Genomic DNA, 21,020 nt, shown 5'->3' on the forward strand with positions numbered 1-21,020 from the left:
ATACTACAGGTACTACAGGTACTAAAGGTACTACAGGTACTACAGGTACTACGGATACTACAGGTACTACAGGTACTACAGGTACTACACGTACTACAGGTACTACAGGTACTACACGTACTACAGGTACTACAGGTACTACAGGTACTACAGGTACTACAGATACTACGGGTACTACGGGTACTACGGATACTACAGGTACTACAGGTACTACAGGTACTACACCTACTACAGGTACTACACCTACTACAGCTACTACAGATACTACTGGTACTACCGGTACTACTGATACTACTGATACTACAGGTACTACAGGTACTACGGATACTACAGGTACTACGGATACTACAGATACTACAGGTACTACGGATACTACAGGTACTACGGATACTACAGGTACTACGGGTACTACACCTACTACAGGTACTACGGATACTACAGGTACTACAGGTACTAAAGGTACTACAGGTACTACAGGTACTACGGATACTACAGGTACTACAGGTACTACAGGTACTACACGTACTACAGGTACTACAGGTACTACACGTACTACAGGTACTACAGGTACTACAGGTACTACAGGTACTACAGGTACTACACGTACTACAGGTACTACAGGTACTACAGGTACTACGGGTACTACAGGTACTACAGGTACTACGGATACTACACCTACTACAGGTACTACAGGTACTACGGATACTACAGGTACTACGTATACTACAGATACTACAGGTACTACAGGTACTACAGGTATTACAGGTACTACAGGTACTACGGATACTACAGGTACTACGGATACTACAGGTACTACAGGTACTACAGGTACTACAGATACTACAGGTACTACGGATACTACAGATACTACAGGTACTACGGATACTACAGGTACTACAGGTACTACAGGTACTACAGGTACTACACCTACTACAGGTACTACGGATACTACAGGTACTACAGGTACTACAGATACTACAGGTACTACGGATACTACAGGTACTACGGATACTACAGGTACTACAGGTACTACAGGTACTACAGGTACTACGGATACTACAGGTACTACAGGTACTACGGATACTACAGGTACTACAGGTACTACAGATACTACAGGTACTAAAGGTATTACGGATACTACAGGTATTACAGGTACTACAGGTACTACAGGTACTACAGGTACTACAGGTACTACAGGTACTACAGATACTACAGGTACTACAGGTACTACAGGTACTACGGATACTACACCTACTACAGGTACTACGGATACTACACCTACTACAGGTACTATAGGTACTACGGATACTACAGGTACTACGTATACTACAGATACTACAGGTACTACAGGTACTACGGATACTACAGGTACTACAGGTACTACAGGTACTACAGGTACTACGGATACTACAGGTACTACAGGTACTACGGATACTACAGGTACTACAGGTACTACAGATACTACAGGTACTAAAGGTATTACAGATACTACAGGTATTACAGGTACTACAGGTACTACAGGTACTACAGGTACTACAGGTACTACAGGTACTACAGATACTACAGGTACTACAGGTACTACAGGTACTACGGATACTACACCTACTACAGGTACTACGGATACTACACCTACTACAGGTACTATAGGTACTACGGATACTACAGGTACTACGTATACTACAGGTACTACAGGTACTACGGATACTACAGGTACTACGGATACTACAGGTACTACAGGTACTACAGGTACTACAGATACTACAGGTACTACGGATACTACAGATACTACAGGTACTACGGATACTACAGGTACTACAGGTACTACAGGTACTACACCTACTACAGGTACTACGGATACTACAGGTACTACAGGTACTACAGATACTACAGGTACTACGGATACTACAGGTACTACGGATACTACAGGTACTACAGGTACTACAGGTACTACGGATACTACGGATACTACACCTACTACAGGTACTACGGATACTACAGGAACTACAGGTACTACGGGTACTACGGGCACTACGGGTACTACGGATACTACAGGTATTACAGGTACTACAGGTACTACAGGTACTACAGGTACTACGGGTACTACACCTACTACAGGTACTACAGATACTACGGGTACTACGGGTACTACGGATACTACAGGTACTACAGGTACTACACCTACTACAGGTACTACGGATACTACGGGTACTTCGGGTACTACGGATACTACAGGTACTACAGGTACTACACCTACTACAGGTACTACGGATACTACAGGTACTACAGGTACTACAGGTACTACACCTACTACACCTACTACAGGTTCTTCAGGTACTACGGATACTACAGGTACTACACCTACTACAGGTACTACAGGTACTACGGATACTACAGGTACTACGGATACTACAGGTACTACAGGTACTACAGGTATACGATACTACACCTACTACACCTACTACAGAAACTACAGGTACTACGGGTACTACAGGTACTACGGGTATTACACCAACCACATGTGCTGCACCTACACGGATAACTAAAGCTGACACCGAACGTTGCAACACTACCATAGCACACAACCCCAAGATAGTGCCATTTCGTGTGGTCATACATGAAGTAACAATCAACAACCAGTCCTAAAGGTCAAGGCGATAATAGGTATATACTTCGTGAAGACTTTTGTTAATGTCTTGTACAGAAAGCTTTTAACTAGGATCACAAATGCGATACCGCATGAAGTTTAGTGCTATACTTGCTATATCGTGGGCTCATTTCTTCAACAAAATGACACAGGATACCCAACCTAATATATATTTTTTTACCAGAGTGAATGTTTTCAGTTGCATGCAAGCGGAAATGTTTTCCAATTTCAAACAATTTTTATTCCCTTAGTACTGTTTTCATTGTTTTTTTGGGCAGTGAAAATGGGAATGATAGCTAGTCTCCTTTGTAGCCATCATTAGTTTCGGTTCCATATCTGGGTCTGGAACTGACAGCTAAGAATAGATAGCTGATAGCTCCACCAGTCCCTGAGTGGTAAATCTATTTTCTTTCACCAAAGTAATCTGTTTGGATGAAACTCCATGTAGGCCCAGTTCAGACTAGAGACATAAACAGAGAGGTTAACATTGTTGTATGCCATGAATGAATCCAACTTAGTAATTGGGATTCATCCATTCATACAACAGTCCTTAACATTTAAATCATTTCCCATTCTCTTACAGCAATTTATGCAATCACAAATCATAGTTACAGTAAAATACAGTACAGCTACAGCACAGCTATGATTTTTTCTGTATCATTTCCCACTCATACAAAAACTGCTCTGTTTCTCCAGTCCACTTATGTTATATAACCACGTAAGCATAAGAATGGAAAAGTTTTTATTGCTTTTGCTTATGTCGCTGTGTAAACCAGACCTAATTTGATGGGGAAAATTAGTTTCTTGAATGAAATCATAAAGCCAAAGCTTGATATTTGTACATTTAACAACATTATATCACACCAACAAGTGAAGTTTCTTTTTCAAATAATACAGTTTCATAATTACAAAAGCACTTTTCCCTATCTTCACACACTTCATATCAAACACTGGTAGTTGACAGATAGTTGACAGTTTTGGACAGAATATCATGTTTGATGAGCCTTTCTACCCTGCAAGCAGGATCTCCTTTTTCCTTCTTCATGGATGAGAGAAGGAAAGGAAGTTAAAAGTAGACTCTGCTTGTAGGGTAGGGCCTTTCTTAATTATTCCACTGAGAATAGACTCTTTGTTTTACCCACCCTGGAGCAAAAGAAAAGTGCGCCTTCCTAGGCAAAGAGCAATTTACCCTTCTGAGATGTGCAAAAATACATCCTATGAGTTCTGTGTAACAAAAAGAAACTTTGATAATGAAGATACTGTATGAAAACTGTCACTAAAAGAGAAAAGTTGTTAACTTGTCTTTCTATTTTTTTTTTTTTTTTTTGTATTATTTGTACATGATTTGTTCTATGAATATCGTTTTTAGTCCATTCTTGCTTTTAGAGTCCTGGTAGTAATCTTATCTGGTTCAATAACATGAACAACAGCACCCCAACCACTGACTGCATCACGATCTACTGCATTTAACAGAGCTTGAGATATCTTCTCAAACAGATCCTCTGGTTTGAGGTCGGGTTCCCAGATAGACTCACACATGCCATACATCTGTTCAGAACAGGTTCCACTGACTACGAAGTCCTTGGTCTCCATAGGACAGCCTATAAGATCCATAGCAGCTATATAAGGCTCGTTCGTCTTGGGATCCAATCCAGCTACAACCGGTTCAACAAAGTAAGGACCAAACCTCCTTTCATAAAGAAGATTAGACACCATACTTAAAAAGGTTTTGGGCTTGATTTTACGGTTCTCTCTCAGCTCATAGAGGTTCAATCTAAACTTTAGCCGATTCGCCACGGTTTGAACATCTGTAGCTAAGCCTGGTAGACCACAAAAGAGTTTGTCCCCCATTTGAAAGATCTTTTGGAAGTCACATGAAACGGTTTGCGCTTGCATTCCGAGACGCCGATCAGCTGCTATTGCAACGCAATTTTTACCAGTCATTGCTATAATAGCAGCTCCATTATATTCCATTATAGACATGTTGAAAAAATAGGAAGAAAAAGCCACAACACGAGGAGTTTTTCACAGAACAAAGATGGCGGATTTCTTGCTGACTAACCCAGCCTGGTTACAAAGCACTAATCGTCATGCATTGTGGGTAAAATCGCTTGCGAATGAGGAGACTGGATACCACTACTTTTATCGAATTTCCTACAAAGGTTTTAAGAAAAAACCATTAACTTGTAAAAGAAATCGTTAATGAAGTGCTACACATTGTTTGTGGAAGATTTTTTAAAATTTCTGTTTGCCTAAAAGCTCGTTGTTAAAGCCTTTATACAACGCACTGCATCATGGTTATATTTTGTGCATTCAAAACCGCGCGTAGAGAAAGGAGACTGAGAAATAACCCAATGTTTTCTAGATATTACTTAAAAAAGTAAAAATACTACTTAAAAATAAATCATTTCTTTATATTTAGATCCACAAAATGTTCCAAAAATAAATAAAAGAAAAAGTTTTTAAATGTGATTCTTCGATTTAAAATCTAAAATGTTTTTTTTGTTATAATTTTTTAAAACTGAATTTTTCGCAAATCTCAAGGCATTATGGGTATTGTGATAAATATTCATAAATCATTCGGTCAAAAATAGAGAAGAATGACGATCATTCTATAATAAAAATATATAAAGTATTTTCTAGCTGCATGTTAAGATGAGCGGCTGTCTAGATAATATCTCCTGTCCAGGATGGACTGATGCAGTAGCTGAAAGAAGGAATATGATCGCTTCTGTTGTCAGTGGAGGGTTGGTAAGTTGATCGAACTGTTTAGATTTTTGGCTGGTTTTTGTACATTGAATTCTACATAAATTGTACATAAATAATGAACTACAACAGTGCTCCAGGACAATTCCATGATCTAGGAGCTCGAAATCTTATTCTGATGATAAAAGTTATAGCTTATATTGAATGTAAGCATCTATAATTCGTTCGTAGATATTTCCCCCCATTGCTGAAGGTTTAGCTTCTTTCAAGTTTACCGTAAGCTTTTAATATAAAATTTAATCTAAAGTGTGCTGTTTGAAGTTCACTCTCATGACCTTAAACTAAGTTAATTTGAGAGCAAACTAAGGTTTGTTGATTGAAGTCATTCGCATTCAAAAACAGCTGTTTTATATATGCTGAAGGGTGATGGTTTGTTAATATTTACATTGTTTGACATCATTAAATCTCAAGTTTTGAAGCAAAGAATTGTATTTTTTACATATATTACATATAGGCAGTAAAACTACGTTAAAGAATTTTGTGACCTCTTTACTTTGGGTGTAACGTTTTCCCAATTTCAGGCCATGTGTCTTTTAGAGTATCATTTATTTGTTTACCAGTGGAGAGGGAGGGGCTAATCTTGTGTGTTACCCCTACTTGTCTCTTAGTATTTTCCAATAATAGCCTTACCATACTAGTCTCATATATATAGCCCCACCACTTTTAAGGGTGCTACGTGGTCCCTGATATATCTTGTTTGATTTGATGTACATTTTATTTTGAAATGTTTTTCAGTTTTTCATAGGATGGTGGATCATGATTGATGCTGCTGCTTATCCTAAAACGACATTTGACCCTGCTTACCATTCCCCTGGTGTTTTCTCTACAGTAGCTGTATTTATGTGAGTTCCAAAAGAACCTTAAATTTAATTGGGCCCTAAAACAAATTCTCTCTGGGATGCTCAAAGTCAAGGCATGGCTATATATGACTCTCAGATCAAGTTGGTATTTAGCATGTTAGGTTTTGCAGGAGGGAGGAAAAGTGTATAATGTGTAGTTCCAGAAATTAATCATACCCACCCCACAGAGGAATTTGGTATTTCCGAAGGGTAGGGGGGTCAGAAAAAGAACAAAAATTACAGAGTTTGTATGGAAGAAAATTCAAATTTCTGGAGGTAATGGGGGTCTTTAAAAAATCCTCCATGAGGGGGGTATGGATAATTTCTGATCCAGGGATTGACCCAACCAAACTCTACTCACATGTGGTGCCGAATCCAGGAATCAAGCCTGTGACCCTAGAAGTAAGAGGCAATCATAACTTCTACATTACCCTTGTTTCCTAAAGGTTCTAGTTCTCAAAAATGGAAGGTCATGGACAACCAAAGATTACTATTTTTGTGTAAATGCCTGATCAACAAAAGTGCATACTTTTGGCCTTTGCAAACACAAAGCATCTAGCTGTCGAAGCCAAACTCAATAGCATCAATGATGTAATAGAAAATAAACAATATGATATTTCTCACTATTTAGTACAATTTGTACAAAAAATAAAGTGTTTGAAAAACTTTTCTTTATGTTTTTCTCATAAAAACATTGGAATGACCTCATCATGATGAGTGCACACACACAATGCCTAGAACATCCTAAAAAAAGAGTGAGCATTCTATGATATTGTACATAATCTGGACTTGTCTTCAGGATAAATGCAGTGTCTAATGCTCAAGTGCGTGGTGAGTCTTTTTCTACTGGAGGATGTCTGGGTCAAACAGGTCAGTATAGCAAGATAATCATCAAATAGCATACCATACCCTAAATGATTCAATTAATAAATACGTACTTTAAATCTGACACAAAAGAGTGATTTGATATCCTAATAGTTTTTCATTCATCAAATTTGACACTTTAAAGCAGGGATTAAAAATCATACTGCTCAATCATTGGCCAGACATGATGACCAGCCACATCAGACTGATCAACATGACCAGTTAAAAGCACCAGGCTAAGAGGAGTTTCAGCATGGCCAGACATGTGCCAATTGTGGCTGAACATTGTTATTTTTAGACCTGAAAAGTGTTTTATCATGTGTCCAAGCCTGAAATTAATGAAGATCAGCACATTTTAAGTGATATATACAGTATGAGTGGCCGTGTTGTATCCGATATCTGTATATTGGATACAAAACGGCCACTCATACTGTAGATTACTTATCAAACGTCTAGGTTAGTTCCTTTGTGTTTCGCTAAAATTGTCAATATAAAAGTGAATCTGGCCAAGAAAATCCATCTTAAAGTTTATGCAAATGAACAGGATTCTGTATCTGATTTACAACACTCTTCACAGTTGTGATTTCTGTTGTGTTTTCCTCATGAATTATAATGAGTTAAATAACTCTACTTATTGTCTAGGTGCAAGGGTGTGGCTGATAATGGGTTTTCTCATGGCTTTTGGGGGTTTAATTGGTGCATGCTGGATTCTGTTTGGTGCTTATGTTGTCCCAGGTATGTGGAAATTCAAAAGCATCCCTTTGTTTTTACAAAATGTACTGATAAGGTCATTGACAGTTGCTGTCATATTGATAGATTATACATGAAAATACTCACCCGTATTGCTGTGCCAACAGTTCTAACAATGACCACTCTCACAGGGCTAACCCTGTCATATAGTAATAGATGATTTCTGAGATGTGCGAGCACTTTCATAAATATTAGACATTAAAACAAGGCATTTTTGGGCAGCGTCATAAGTGACAAGTGATTTCAAAAACCCTTAAAGAAAATATTTTGTGTGAAGTGAGCTATGTTTTTACAAAAGCATTATCTTCTTCCCCAACTAAGAGAAACTTCAAAGTATTTCTTCTTTAATTAACAGAATTTTCAAAGTTTTGTGTATGTGTTATCCATAGCGTGCGTAATAGTCTTGGCCAAAAATGCCTTGTTTTCAAGATCTGAGAACGCAATACATTTGACAGTGCTCGCACATTTTGAAAAATAGCTATTGAGTATTTAGCAGAATAGTGCATGAGAAGTGTTGAAAAGCACTCTGCTAGAGTTATTGGAAAGCTTCTCTTAACATGTTTCTCATGTTCTGCAAATTATTATAATTTTTTTATCACAACTCATTCATTGCAAGTAAAAATAAATTTATTTTTTTAATTCAATTTCTTTGTGATCATTACAGCTGGTGTAGCTGATCCATGGCCTGGTGTTGCAATATTCCTACAAAATGCTCTTATTTTTTTCAGGTAATACTCTTATGTTCTTGATGATTGTAAATTTCTTATCTCCCCCTGTCAATTGATAAATATTACGATCACTAGTGTCAGTTGATTATCAGTAGGTTGTTAGTAGAGTGTTGAAAAGTAGCCAGTGGATTATCACTTAAGTGTCTGTTGGTGGGTTGTCAGAAGAGTATCAATAGGGTGTCGATGGGACATTAGTAGGGTGTTGGTCAGATGTCACTAGGGTGTTGGTAGGGTGTCAGTAGGATGTGTCTAGGTTGTTGGTAGGGTGTCACTACCATAGTGTTGTAATGGTGTCAGTAGTGTCAGTAGGGTGTTGTTAGGTGTCAGTAGGGTGTTGGTAGGGTGTCAGTAGTGTGTTGGTATGGTGTCAGTGTTGGTAGGGTGTCAGTAAGGTGTTGGTATGATGTCATTGTTAGTAGGGTGTCAGTAGGGTATTGGTGGGTTGTCAGTAGGGTGTTTGTAGGGTGTCAATAAGATGTTGCTAGGTGTCAGTAGGGTGTTGGTAGGGTGTCAGTAGTGTGTTGGTATGGTGTCAGTGTTGTTTGTGTCAGTAGGGTGTCAGTAAGGTGTTGATAGGTTGTCAGTAGAGCATCAATAGGATGGCAGTAGTGTGTTGGTAGTGTGTCACAAGGGTGTTGGAAGGGTGCCAGTAGTTTGTTAGTAGGGTATCAATAGGGTGTTGGTAGGTTGTCAGAAGGGTGTTTATAGAGTGTCAGTACTGTGTTGTTGGGTGTCAGTAGTGTGTTTATAGGGTGTTGGTAGGGTGTTGGTAGGGTGTCAGTATTGTGTTGGTAGGGTGTCATTGGAAGGGTGTCAGTAGGGTGTTGGTGTTGGTGTTGTAAGTGTTTTTATAAGGTGTTGGTAGGGTGTCAGTAGGGTGCGACATTTAAAGAAAGTCTAATAATTATTTGCATGGCTTAAGATTCTTTTCTATTTAGTGAAGTAGCCATCTTCTAACTGAGCAATATTTTAATTTTTTTTCTCAAGTGCCTTTGTTTTCAAGTTTGGTCGCACAGAGGAATCTTGGTAGAATCATCAGACCTTAAAATGAATTAAAAAGATTAATGTAATCACAGGAAATGCACAACAATCTTAGATAAGATATAGTATTTAACGCATTGCCATGGACGTGGTCACTTGAAGATACAAAACCTATCGTTTAGAGGCAATAATACTTTTGCTTGTAGGATAAAATTTGGATTTCAAGTGACCTTATATTGATTTGTATTATTCTATAATAGTTAAAAATGAAACATCTATCCTTTGACAATCTTGACTTAAGAATGATTCGTCAACAACCTATTGTTTCAATCTATTATTGTTATATCGAAACATCTCTCCTCTGATGATTGGCTAGTGATCGACCAATGAACACCCTGAGTGTCAATCCACACGTGCATGGTCATAAAGTAGGCAATCTCCAATATTTACTCTTTCAGGAGACAAAAGTATATTCCCTCAATTATTTTTCGCTGTACAAAAAAGTTGATGTTGTGGTTTTAATATTCTGTGAACTGGGTGAAGGTTTATGTTTCAAAGAACACAAAGCCTTGTCACTGGCCATCCAGACTAGATTCCTAAATAACTAAATATGACGAAAAATCACATTTTGTCTGCAAAAACTCTCAATTTGTTTGGGAATCAGATTAAATACTGGTTAATGTAGGAAACAGCCTTCTTTTTTTTAATTAAAAGGAAAGTAATGACGGTATTTATTTTGTATTATGTATTTTTTCACTACTGCTTGTAAAAAATGCTGTGACGATAAAAATAAAATTTATAAACTTCAACATTTATCATCTAATTATTTGTGTTGTTATCTTCACTTATCTTTCTTTATGTCTCCTGCCAAAGTTAGCATAATATAATTATTTTTCATTTTAAAACTAGTCTAAGTTTTATTTATTTCTATTTAGGAAAAAAGATGTTAATTAGTTTTTAGAATTTGAGTAAACCCTTTTTTTTTCAATTACATAATTATATATAATGAAACTAAAATAATTTTTTTACAGTTTATCAAAATTTTCATAATAATTCCTTTTTGCAATTTTTCACTTTTAATAAATTGTAACTTTATTATTTCATTGGTATTAGATTTTATCAGTCATTTAGTGATATTCTCATCAACATCGTAATCCAATATCAATACATAGCAAGAGCATTTGTATTTATATGCGTGGTTTTAAGTGTTATCTTGGTGTAAAAATAAATTAAGTGCCTGCAATACCACTAGCAATGCAAGTCCTATTGAAGCAAAATAAAGTTTTAAACCCATTCAATTAAATTTTATATCGACTTCCCGCATATTGATAACCTTTCTTCCGGTGGGAAACATCGCAAATTGGATTTACTTTGCTTTATTTTTTATTACAGAAGTTCGTAAAACGAATTTCCATTAAGATTTTACTATATCAAGTAACTTAAGACTTTTCGTGCAGTTTGTTACCTAAATGTCGCATTTTTTGTTTAAATTGAAACAAAATATTATAATGTGGAATTTGGCACTTATTTGATAATTCCCGACGAAGATTATTTTTTTTTTAACATGCGTTCTTATCACACTGAGACACAAATGTACGATCTGTCAAAAACAATTTTATTTTTGCTTTGATCATAAGATAATAAAGTTGTGTTCCTACTTATTTAATGTAAAGCAAAAGATACCTTTCCATTGATTGAGTCAAGATTTTGCAATATGTCAGGGTTTAATTTCATATAGTATCATTGAAACATTGTTATACTGGAAAAAGGAACTGTAACATTCCCTAAAGTCAATTGTGGAAAAACAAATAATATTACTGCCACGAGAAAATATCGGACAAATTTTGAATTTTATTTTAAGCGCTATGCTCATCTCTTTTCTTCAATTTATTTTTTAATTTATCTGCTTTGCGTTTCTTTTTATGTTATTCGTGTCCAAAATTCCAACTTAATTCGCAAATCACCTTAGAAACTCTTTCTTTTAATATTTTTTCTTCGCCTTGTCTTCAGACACTTTAATTTAAATACACAACTAGAAAAGAAGTGGAAATGACTTGCCACGAAGAAAATTTGTAAAAAAAATTCTAATAGGTGGCAAAATTGTAATGAGTTCGTCCCAAGGCAAAACACCTGGGATTGATTTTTTTTCGGAAAGATCACGCCAAAAAAAACATTGTTATCCAAGCTTAATACATGAAAAATATCAATTGAATTCATTATTCAAATCTTTCGGGGTGTTGTCTAGAGTAAAATATTTATGTTGAATGGAGTCAGTCTTGGCTTTAAAAATACGAAAGCCTGGACTATCTTTGTCGCTGAAAGGAGAAGTTTGAATGGCTTCCAAACCCTCGTTTTTGCTGCTGTTATTAGAGTTTCCAGAAATTAAAGCTTTGACGTTGGCCTCTTTCATCTTGGGAATAATTTTATGGCGCGTTGATAAGGGAATGTTGTTGTCATTCTCCGCTTCGTTTGAGTCGGATAAAAACCATGGCATATTTTGAATAACAACAAGATACTGAGGTGGATTTACTTGCGCTTCAAGTAGAACTGAATCCAACCACTCATCTTGCTCTACAGCAAAACCATCCAAGTCCTTAAATTCCACATAGTAAAGAGAGTTCAAAACGATAAACTGTACTCCTTCGATCCAGAACGCGAACCAATCCTCACCGAAATTTGTCCTGTAAGATTCAATGCTCGCAGTTTGAGGTTCTTTTTCAAATTCATTCTTCCCACAAACACATATAACTGGGATTTCAGAATCCAATTTCTGGAAACAATCCTTGAATGTTTCTACTTGTGGGAAGTATTCTTGTTCATCAGGCTTAGAATTCGTGAAGTTACCACAGACGACTACAAACCGTGGTTTAGGGTTCAAATCATTCAATAGTGACATCAGTTTTTCCATATTATTTTTCTCGTCTTCACAGCTCTCTTCTGGGCTTGCCGCAAAACCAAACCTTGGGTCCACTATTTGAACGAAATAAAAAGATTCTTTCATGACTCCTTCTCGATACCGTGTCAATCCCGGCAGTTTAAAGTTTTGAGCTTTAAGTATTTTACTCTCTTCAGGCGTCTTTCCCGCTTTTTGTGACTGATTGATCGCCAACGCATCTGGGGGAATTTCCAAATTCATTTTAGTTAGCGAACTCGTACGTAAAGAAAGGATTGAAAGCAGTGTACGCGGCGTCTGTACTACTGTACAATTAAACCTCTCGGAATCTCATCTCCATATCTGTTTATTATTCTCATTACCATTCAGTCATGCGTTGTTCATAAAAGGACCTCGCCAGCCTAAGTAAAGCTAAATGTCAACTCCTTGAGACTGAAAACTGTCAAAAGAACTCTTTTTAATTACACTATCGAGCCATTCACGAACTGATATGTCGACCTTGTAAACCTCTCATGTAAAAAAACTCACCACCATTTCCTGTGAAATGTTGTGCTTCGTCATCAAGAATAAAACACCCACCAGCAAACCTAAGTTTTGAATATCGTTTGCAATTGATTTTATAAAAAATTCTCTTCGTTTAACGTGGCGTCTATAGCAACAGTGAGAAAACGAGATATCAATTATTTATGCTGTTGTGTTTGTTATTCTTAAGATGACAAAAAGTTATTTTAAAAAGGAAAACGCTGATATCTTTTCATCGCGCGCGCGTTTCTAGTTGTTAGGCAGATTAAGATCCCCGTTTTTCCTTCCCTCAAACGGCAAACGTGACCACGTTTTCATCGTTTCCCTACATTTCACTTTACCTTTTGCAAACTTTCTCGACAAAGACAAGTATTCTTTTGTTTATCTACTACTTGGAGATTTTTGCGACTTCCTTTGCACTAATTTTAAAGAATTTTTTAATGTTCAACTGACGTTTCACGTTTGCCGCAAACGAGAATCTTAAATTCATTTTAGCTTTGGGGTTTTTAGGAAATCTCTCATGAATATAAGAAGCTGTCTGAATCCAGCGTGATATATTGAATTTCCTTTTCTACTGGGGTAATCTGTTGGTAAAAATTATACTCTTGTACAAAGAAATATTTTATAATTAACGAAGGAAATGGGTTCAGTATCATTTGGTTGTCTCGGTAAGGAAGAAGGAAGCGGTGTTTTTTTTTGTTGCATTTTTTGTTTCATTACAGTCTCAATATCATCGGGGTTTTATTCAATTCTTATTCAATGGAAAGATTCAAAGTAGAAATAAATTTTGAATTTATTGAGAAAAAATAGGAAACGTTTCATTCAAAGAAGAAAATAAAACAAGAAAAGGAAAGAAAATGTAAAAGAAGAATTGAGAGAAATATATATTAATAGAAATTAAAAAACTAAATGTATAAGGAAATGGAAAATCAGAAGGAAAAAGAAACTAAAATGAAAAACAAAAACATGGAAATATAACTACGAGGCATATGAAAATGGCACGGAAACCGTAAAAAAGGAAATGGTAATGGAAGAATCAGAATGGATGTGTAAGACAAAATGGAAATGGGAAAAAGAAGGATTTGAAAAGGAAAACAAACATGAAAAAAACCGTTTAAAAAATTATATAATGAAATAAGATATAAACTAAAAAATTAAATAATTCGAAAAAATTTTAAGTTTACTTAACAAAAAGTAAATGCAAGAATCTTCTTTTCGTGAGCCAAACAATTTCTAGAGGATTAGCTTCAAAGACTAGCAAACGGTTTTTATTTATCTTAATACTTAGAGACCTTCCAAACCTTGAAATATTATCGTTATCCTGTAACAACCTCTGGGCTGATCTTAGTAAGGGCACGACTAACTCACAGATCGAATTGCAATCAGTTTACCTCGTTAAGGTTTAGAGAATCGAACCGACGGTTACCGAAAAAAAAATCAATGGAAACGAAAATGTTTGTACTTTGTTTCTCGACAATCTGGCAACACAGTTCCTTTTAACCAACATCACTAAGAGATTTCCTAATGCCGATTTAAAGGAAAGTGGCGGAAATGGAACTATTAAATTTATTTGAATTACTATTAATATTAGAAATAAAATCGATTTTTCGCATTTGAATTTTATTTCGAATCTAGAAGCTAGTTAAATCTTTAATGGAATATTAACCAACACCCTTTGAAGAGGACTTGAAAAAGAAATTTCCTGTATGAATAAAGTGTTTTAATGCCTTTTCTTTAAAAAAGAATGGTTTGATTTGGTTCGTGACAGTTCCTACGAATAAGCCTCTTAGAGGCCTTTTAAAAAATTCAAATATTGCTTTAAGATTTATTGGATGAAACGGAACAATTTGATTGGCTGAAATGAAACCAATGAGCCAGCGTGGCTGAAGTGAAATAGACTGCTAAAGACTTTGACTTACTTACTTCACGTGAACTGCTAAATTAGTAGCACTGAATGGAAACCATCTATGTACCCGAGCTATCCCATCATTTCCTGCGGTTAGTAACATTGGTCCTGTCCCATCGTCACCCAAAGCAACGGAGTTGGGAGCTGTACTACCACTGTGAATAATGGTGTGGACTTTCTGAAACTTGAAGGAGAGAGAAAATAAAAGAAAACAAATAAAAATAGGGAATGAATTTGAATAGCATTTCCAGCCATAAGTACCCCTACCCTCCCCCCCCCCCCCCCCCTCCTCCTTCATACACACACATCGAGTAATTTAACAGACCTTTTTACTGAAACGGCAGCCATCTTAAAATTATGGGATGCCCAGGGAGCAAACGTAGGACTATTTATTAAATATAAAGGGGCGCTGTTACTTTTTAAAATAATTTTACACTTTGGTGTTTTATATATCGCTCCAACTACCAGCAAATTCAATTGGTTTCTAGATGTGTTACGCATTGGATAACGTATGGTTATACAGTCAATTCAAAAAACGTTGTCGTCGACCGGCTCAAGCCTACGCGACTGGACCCGAAAGGAATATGGTTAAAAATAACTAGTAATAAGATAATAATGGCGAGAGACAATCCATCAAGTGTATGTCTTTGGGTTAAGGGAAAGAAAAACAAATTAGTTATGATTCAGTTCACAATTTCGAAAATATGAAGGCATTAAAAAAACGTCTTCTTCAACAGTGATGGAAATTATACTGTATTTACAAACATTTCAAAACCCTAAGGCAAGATGAGAAACGATTATGATGTAAAAGACAACGGTCTGGTCCGAGCGGAACAGCAACACTGTAAATCTGCTTCCGAATTTTCTTTAGGCGTTTGTTTGAGTCAAATCTCTTAGGAATAACACACACTTTGTTTGGGTTAAACTCACACTATTTTTTCCTTTCAACAAACGAAATATTAATGATAGAGCGTTTTAAGACAACTGAGAACGTTAAAAACTGATAATAATTAGATCACATAGGACGCAAGAAAAACCTTGATCAAAGGCACGACTAACTCACAGATCGAACCCTGGAACAACCTCTGGTTTGACCTTAGTCAGGGCGCGGTTAACTCACAGATCGAACCCTGAAACAACCTCTGAGCCGATCTAAGTCAGGGCGCGGTTATAGCCATTCTTAATCACACTCGCCGCTTTTGCAATTGTTTCTGTAGTGACGAAGAAGCTTTTGGTGGACGTCAATCAAGGCGTTTCCATGACATTCTATAGGCACGTGCCCTTATAGCTTTGTGTTTTCCGACAATGTTATGGAAACGCCTTGTGATTGACGTCCACCAAAACCTTCTTCGTCGCGACACAAACAATCGCTAGAGGGCGCGTGTGATTGAGAATGGCTGTAACTCACAGATCGATCCCTGGAACAATCTCTGGGCTGATCCTAAGTCAGGGTATGGCTAACTCACAGATCAATCCCCGAAACAGCCTCTTGGCTGATCTAAGTCAGGGCATGGCTAACTCACAGATAGAACCTTGAAACAACCTCTTGGCTGATCTAAGTCAGGGCATGGCTAACTCACAGATCAAACCCTGAAACAACCTCTGGGCTGATCTAAGTCAGGACGCGGTTAACTCACAGATCAATCCCTAAAACAACCTCTGGGCTGATCTAAGTCAGGGCATGGCTAACTCACAGATAGTGAACCCTAAAACAACCTCTGGGCTGATCTAAGTCAGGGCATGGCTAACTAACAGATAGTGAACCCTGAAACAACCTCTTGGCTGATCTAAGTCAGGGCATGGCTAACTAACAGATAGTGAACCCTGAAACAACCTCTGGGCTGATCTAAGTCAGGGCATGGCTAACTAACAGATAGTGAACCCTGAAACAACCTCTGGGCTGATTTAAGTCTGAATGCCGTTAACTCACAGATAGAATTGTAATTTAGCGTGACTTTGCGGAGGGAAAAAACTTGATTAAAATGTGATTAAATCCGAGATCCAATAGGTATTACCGCTACTCACTGTAATATACATACTTCTTGAACCTTTAATTCTGGCTCCTTGACAGCTCCGTTTATTGGGTTACCTGTGGTTTTGCCAAATAAGGGACCCGCCTCTGGACTAATATAATCCTTAGTTAATGGCAAACACACCTGGTTTTACCAATTGGTTAAGAACCGATACACATAGATAGGATTAATCTTTTTTATTGGGTTACCTGTGGTTTGTTCTTATAAGGGATGGGTCCACATCTGGACTAATATAATTCATAGTTAATGCCAAACACACCTGGTTGTCCCAATTCTTTTCCAAGTGATACACATAGATAGGTCCTATCTCTGTTCCTATAGCAACCAGACATCCTGAAAAAGCTAGGCATTTTCCCCTCTGAACACCAGCAGCTCCTGGACCAATGATTTTATAATTACGTAATACACTTGTACGGAGGTCACTTTTGACACCATATGCATGTTGCCTGGAAAATAATGCAAAAAAATCGATGAAAATAAAAACAACTCAATGAGAGAGCTCAGATATTAACCTATGTGATCTGAATTTTTGGGCTAGTCTTAGTCAATAATTTATTTTATTTAATCTCCATTTTCCATCTTAAAAACAAATAGAAAAAGAAGGTAACAATTTGTTCCTATGGAAGTGGTCCACAGCCTTTTGCCCCCCTCCCTTCTTGAGCCACAATTTTCTATGTGTGTGGTACACACTCTTTCCTTCTCCCTTCCCCTCCTCGGGACATAACTTGGTCCTATAAGTGTACTACACAGCTTTGTCTCTCACCCTTTCTCTCCTTGCGACATAATTTGGTCCTATGTAGGTGTGGAAGGCTACCCCCTCCCCTCAATAATTATTTCCTATTGACATACTGTACCATGCTACAAGTTTTCCACAGCGACTTAAAGCTAGTGTAGTATCTCCTCTAGAAGCTGCTTGGCATATGCCTTCTTTATGATGGAAGTCCACTTCAGATACTAATGACTCACCAGTTGATAATGACCTGGGGAGAAAACACAGGAAGCCCAATTGAGAAATTATATCCCTACATAGAACGACAAAGAGCACCATAGGGGAATTATATAATAGGAATACAAAGTATTATTGCCATGCATCATCTGAGAACCCCTCTAAGTGTCCCCCTTCCCTCCTCTGGGTAGTCAGGGTACTCTTAAAGAAATACCATCTTGATTTCTACCCCCAATATCCAAATTCCCATTTATTCCATATTTTTCAAAACATTTCCCATTCCCAGTAACCTGAATCCCACTCTGAAGGCCACACACTAACCAACTGAGTTACGCCTGCTAGTAAAGCCTCATTAAAGAGCCATAAATGATAACAAACAATGTTATTCTTACCATAAATCCAAAATATTCTTTTCCGTTACAGTAAGGACTGCATCATTCAAGAGGCCAACATATCTGACCCAGTCAATGGAATTGATCCTAAAAAGGATCTCTGAATCATTCTGCAAGCATAACAGGGCATTACTTAAACAACTATATTTTTAAATATTGATAAAAAGAAAATGAAAAAACCAAAACCAAAAAACAAGTGACTTGTGTGGAGAATGACTTAAATCTAGGGCAGAGTACTGTGGTAACTTGACGTGCACTTGCCTCCCACCTCGAGTTCTCAAGTTTGATTTCTTGGACACTGCATAACATGTTAGTGCCTCCCTTGATTTCAAGGGTTTTTCTCCTCATTCTGTGGTTTTCCTCCCTCTGCAAAACCTAAGATGCTAATTCCAATTAGGGACGAGATAGCAGGTATATTATTCAAAGGTCTGTGACAACCAACAGCACAACCAACTAGAATGCAGCATTCATAATATATATAGATCACTAGTTTGTTCATTTTTAAACAAAATACATAATAACATTACCGATTCAAAATCCCAAACGGCAACACTGCCCTCTGTTGAAGCAGCAACTACAATATTTCTTTGAATGGCAACACAATTGATAGGAGAAGCGTGGTGAACTAGACGCTTGACACGGACACCTGGGTCATCCATATGCCAAATACACACAGTACAATCATCTGAACCAGATACTATTAAGTCATGTGGCTTATCATGGTGTAAAGACACTCCTATTGATATACAATGATACATTATACATGATTAATCATAATGCAAATACTAACATGTTGCATGGGTGTTTAGGTGGACTGGATTTCTTTTCAAGGCTGTTACTGATTGTTTGTTTATTTGGTTTGTTTGGTGAGTTGATTGGATGGGTGCAGGGTAGGTGGGTGGGTGGGTGGGTGTGCTTATGTAGTTTGGTAGGTTGTGTACATGGCTATAGGTAATTAGTTTGTTGCTAGGTTGGTTAAGCTATTTATAAAAATTATAATTATACAGTTCCATTCAGTGACCACGAATAATAGTTCCTACCCGAGGCTGGAGTTTCCGCGCATATAGCAAGACTAGATTTTCTGAATACATATTACATCAACTGAGTGCTATGTAGGTTCTCCCGATTGAAATAACTGGATACCATGGAGACGTAGCTTACATACCTGGTTTTCTGCGTAAAGCCAGACAAATAACTCTGTGTTCATGGCCTTGAAAAGTCTTTAAGCAGCAACCAGTCCATGCATCCCATATCCTTACAGTACAGTCCTCCCCACATGTAACTACTCTATCTCCTGAAATCTTGGCATCATATACTGGTCCTTTACACATTTAAAATAATCATTCAATTTGTTTATAGACAATGTATATGTCTGATAAGCAAAATAATGATAACATAAAGCTGGAGATAAAGTTGTGATTCTCTGTTTGGTATCTCAAAATTACATAGAACTGCAATTCTCCTATGAGTTATCTATTGCTCAGTGTTTTTTCTTTGTATTAAACACCATGCAGCAATGAGGTGAGAAATTATGTACAGTAATACAAATGAATAAATTTTTTTTAGAATTCCAAGGATAATCTGTTCTCAGTGCAGAATATTTCATGCACAATTGAGGATAACACTGAGAAATGATAGAGAACTGAAAAACTAGAATATTTTTATGTGATCATCCAAAGGAACCTGTTAGGGGTAAATTGCGACAAGTGACATGGCCTTGACAGACTGCTCTAATGAATAGACCCTTGGAACTCAAAAAGGGTCCATTACCGACAGCAAGGCCCCTGTTCTGAAACTGCAACATAGGCAATTGTGAAATTGGGTACCCCATCCCTTCATAGGGCCTCATCCAAACCATAGCAAACGTCTGTTAATTCTGACCACTAAGGTATTGTGTATGAACCTATGACCTCACACACATCACAAAGATTTCATCCAATGCTGTTCTTTTATTATATATCTTTTATGCATAAAATTCCTCCTGTACCTGATGAATGTCCTTTCAGTTCTAGACACATAGTAGGCCATTTTCCTATGAATCTACTTCTGTGCCATTCTTTATAAACTTCCTTCCAGCAGCTCACTTCTGCTTCTTTATGTTCTAAATGTTCTAATAAATCCTTCTTTGTATACCCCAAGATTTCAACAAGCACATCTTTTGGAATCTCTGTTAAACAAACCTTTCTCCAGAGTACATTATAGTTGTGTTGATCGTGTAGATCTCGCCATTTTCTACAAACTCCTTTAGACTTTGCAAGAGACAAGCCATCCAAATAATTAAAGATTTTGTCTACAAGTTCGAATGGCAATTCATTCATAATTCCTTCAGAAGACTTCAAAAAGAATAGAAAATAAGATAATTAATCTTTTTTCCATGGTAAGCGAGCTTTTAGCGTCATAAAAGGAGAGTTTTTCCCTTCATATTTTTCGATTTCTCAACTGAAACTAAAAGTACATTTTGTGCCAGGCGTACCACAGGCAACCCATGCGAATAAAATCATTTATATAGGTCAGCACCAAACTCGCACTTTTCAGTTAAGGTGGCTGACTATTTTGGGAAATAATAACAGAAAATTGATAATTAAAACTCGTTTAACCTGAAATTTAATGCTGACTTCAAAAACGCAAAGAAAAATGGGGTGTCCCGAGCTCGTTTTTGAGATAATCACTGAATGACATGCGTTTGTACAATTTTGGAAGAAAAATAGCGAAAATCCGTGAAGCTCTGTACAAAAAAAATATCACAAAACCGAAAC

General features: G+C 37.1%; 4 protein-coding genes across 5 annotated transcripts; 1 reads left to right on the forward strand and 3 right to left on the reverse strand.

The window, feature by feature from the left end:
- Nucleotides 1-3,369: 3,369 nt before the first annotated feature.
- LOC116295665 (proteasome subunit beta type-3-like) lies at nucleotides 3,370-4,706 on the reverse strand. Its single transcript, XM_031703561.2, has one exon. It carries the CDS (start codon nucleotides 4,625-4,627, stop codon nucleotides 4,010-4,012), a length of 618 nt encoding a protein of 205 aa, XP_031559421.1. The 5' UTR covers nucleotides 4,628-4,706; the 3' UTR covers nucleotides 3,370-4,009.
- Nucleotides 4,707-5,220: 514 nt separating this feature from the next.
- Nucleotides 5,221-10,381, forward strand: LOC116295663 (transmembrane protein 50B). Its single transcript, XM_031703559.2, has 6 exons — nucleotides 5,221-5,395; nucleotides 6,146-6,252; nucleotides 7,049-7,119; nucleotides 7,756-7,848; nucleotides 8,528-8,591; nucleotides 9,579-10,381. Exons 1-6 carry the CDS (start codon nucleotides 5,300-5,302, stop codon nucleotides 9,619-9,621), a joined length of 474 nt encoding a protein of 157 aa, XP_031559419.1. The 5' UTR covers nucleotides 5,221-5,299; the 3' UTR covers nucleotides 9,622-10,381.
- Nucleotides 8,473-20,721, reverse strand: LOC116295661 (uncharacterized). 2 transcript variants are annotated; one of them, XM_031703557.2, is made up of 8 exons: nucleotides 20,252-20,721; nucleotides 19,430-19,585; nucleotides 18,792-19,000; nucleotides 18,265-18,374; nucleotides 17,781-17,906; nucleotides 17,186-17,372; nucleotides 14,907-15,077; nucleotides 8,473-9,632 (listed from the first exon to the last, which is right to left on the reverse strand). In XM_031703557.2, exons 1-7 carry the CDS (start codon nucleotides 20,580-20,582, stop codon nucleotides 14,907-14,909), a joined length of 1,290 nt encoding a protein of 429 aa, XP_031559417.2. In that variant the 5' UTR covers nucleotides 20,583-20,721; the 3' UTR covers nucleotides 8,473-9,632. The 2 variants fall into 2 exon arrangements, with proteins under 2 accessions (XP_031559417.2, XP_031559414.2); XM_031703554.2 differs by having other exon boundaries at nucleotides 14,911-15,077; nucleotides 20,252-20,720.
- LOC116295662 (serine/threonine-protein phosphatase CPPED1-like) lies at nucleotides 11,167-13,321 on the reverse strand. Its single transcript, XM_031703558.2, has one exon. The coding sequence runs from the start codon at nucleotides 12,706-12,708 to the stop codon at nucleotides 11,776-11,778; it is 933 nt and encodes a 310-aa protein (XP_031559418.2). The 5' UTR covers nucleotides 12,709-13,321; the 3' UTR covers nucleotides 11,167-11,775.
- Nucleotides 20,722-21,020: the final 299 nt, after the last annotated feature.

Source organism: Actinia tenebrosa, unplaced genomic scaffold (genome assembly GCF_029948245.1).
Source record: "Actinia tenebrosa isolate PJP-AT-01 unplaced genomic scaffold, QUT_ActTen_1.0 PGA_scaffold6__47_contigs__length_16458017, whole genome shotgun sequence".
Taxonomy (NCBI): domain Eukaryota; kingdom Metazoa; phylum Cnidaria; class Anthozoa; order Actiniaria; family Actiniidae; genus Actinia; species Actinia tenebrosa.

Excerpts from the sequence above, each read along its gene's own strand:
- LOC116295665 (XM_031703561.2), bottom strand. The coding sequence starts at position 4,627 with ATGTCTATAATGGAATATAATGGAGCTGCTATTATAGCAATGACTGGT.
- LOC116295663 (XM_031703559.2), top strand. The coding sequence starts at position 5,300 with ATGAGCGGCTGTCTAGATAATATCTCCTGTCCAGGATGGACTGATGCA. Across the intron at positions 5,396-6,145 it reads CTGTTGTCAGTGGAGGGTTG|TTTTTCATAGGATGGTGGAT; the intron begins GTAAGTTGATCG and ends AATGTTTTTCAG. Across the intron at positions 7,120-7,755 it reads AGGATGTCTGGGTCAAACAG|GTGCAAGGGTGTGGCTGATA; the intron begins GTCAGTATAGCA and ends CTTATTGTCTAG.
- LOC116295661 (XM_031703554.2), bottom strand. The coding sequence starts at position 20,582 with ATGAATGAATTGCCATTCGAACTTGTAGACAAAATCTTTAATTATTTG. Across the intron at positions 17,907-18,264 it reads AAGAATATTTTGGATTTATG|GTCATTATCAACTGGTGAGT; the intron begins GTAAGAATAACA and ends TTTTCTCCCCAG. Across the intron at positions 15,078-17,185 it reads AAAAGAATTGGGACAACCAG|TTTCAGAAAGTCCACACCAT; the intron begins GTGTGTTTGGCA and ends CTCTCCTTCAAG.
- LOC116295662 (XM_031703558.2), bottom strand. The coding sequence starts at position 12,708 with ATGAATTTGGAAATTCCCCCAGATGCGTTGGCGATCAATCAGTCACAA.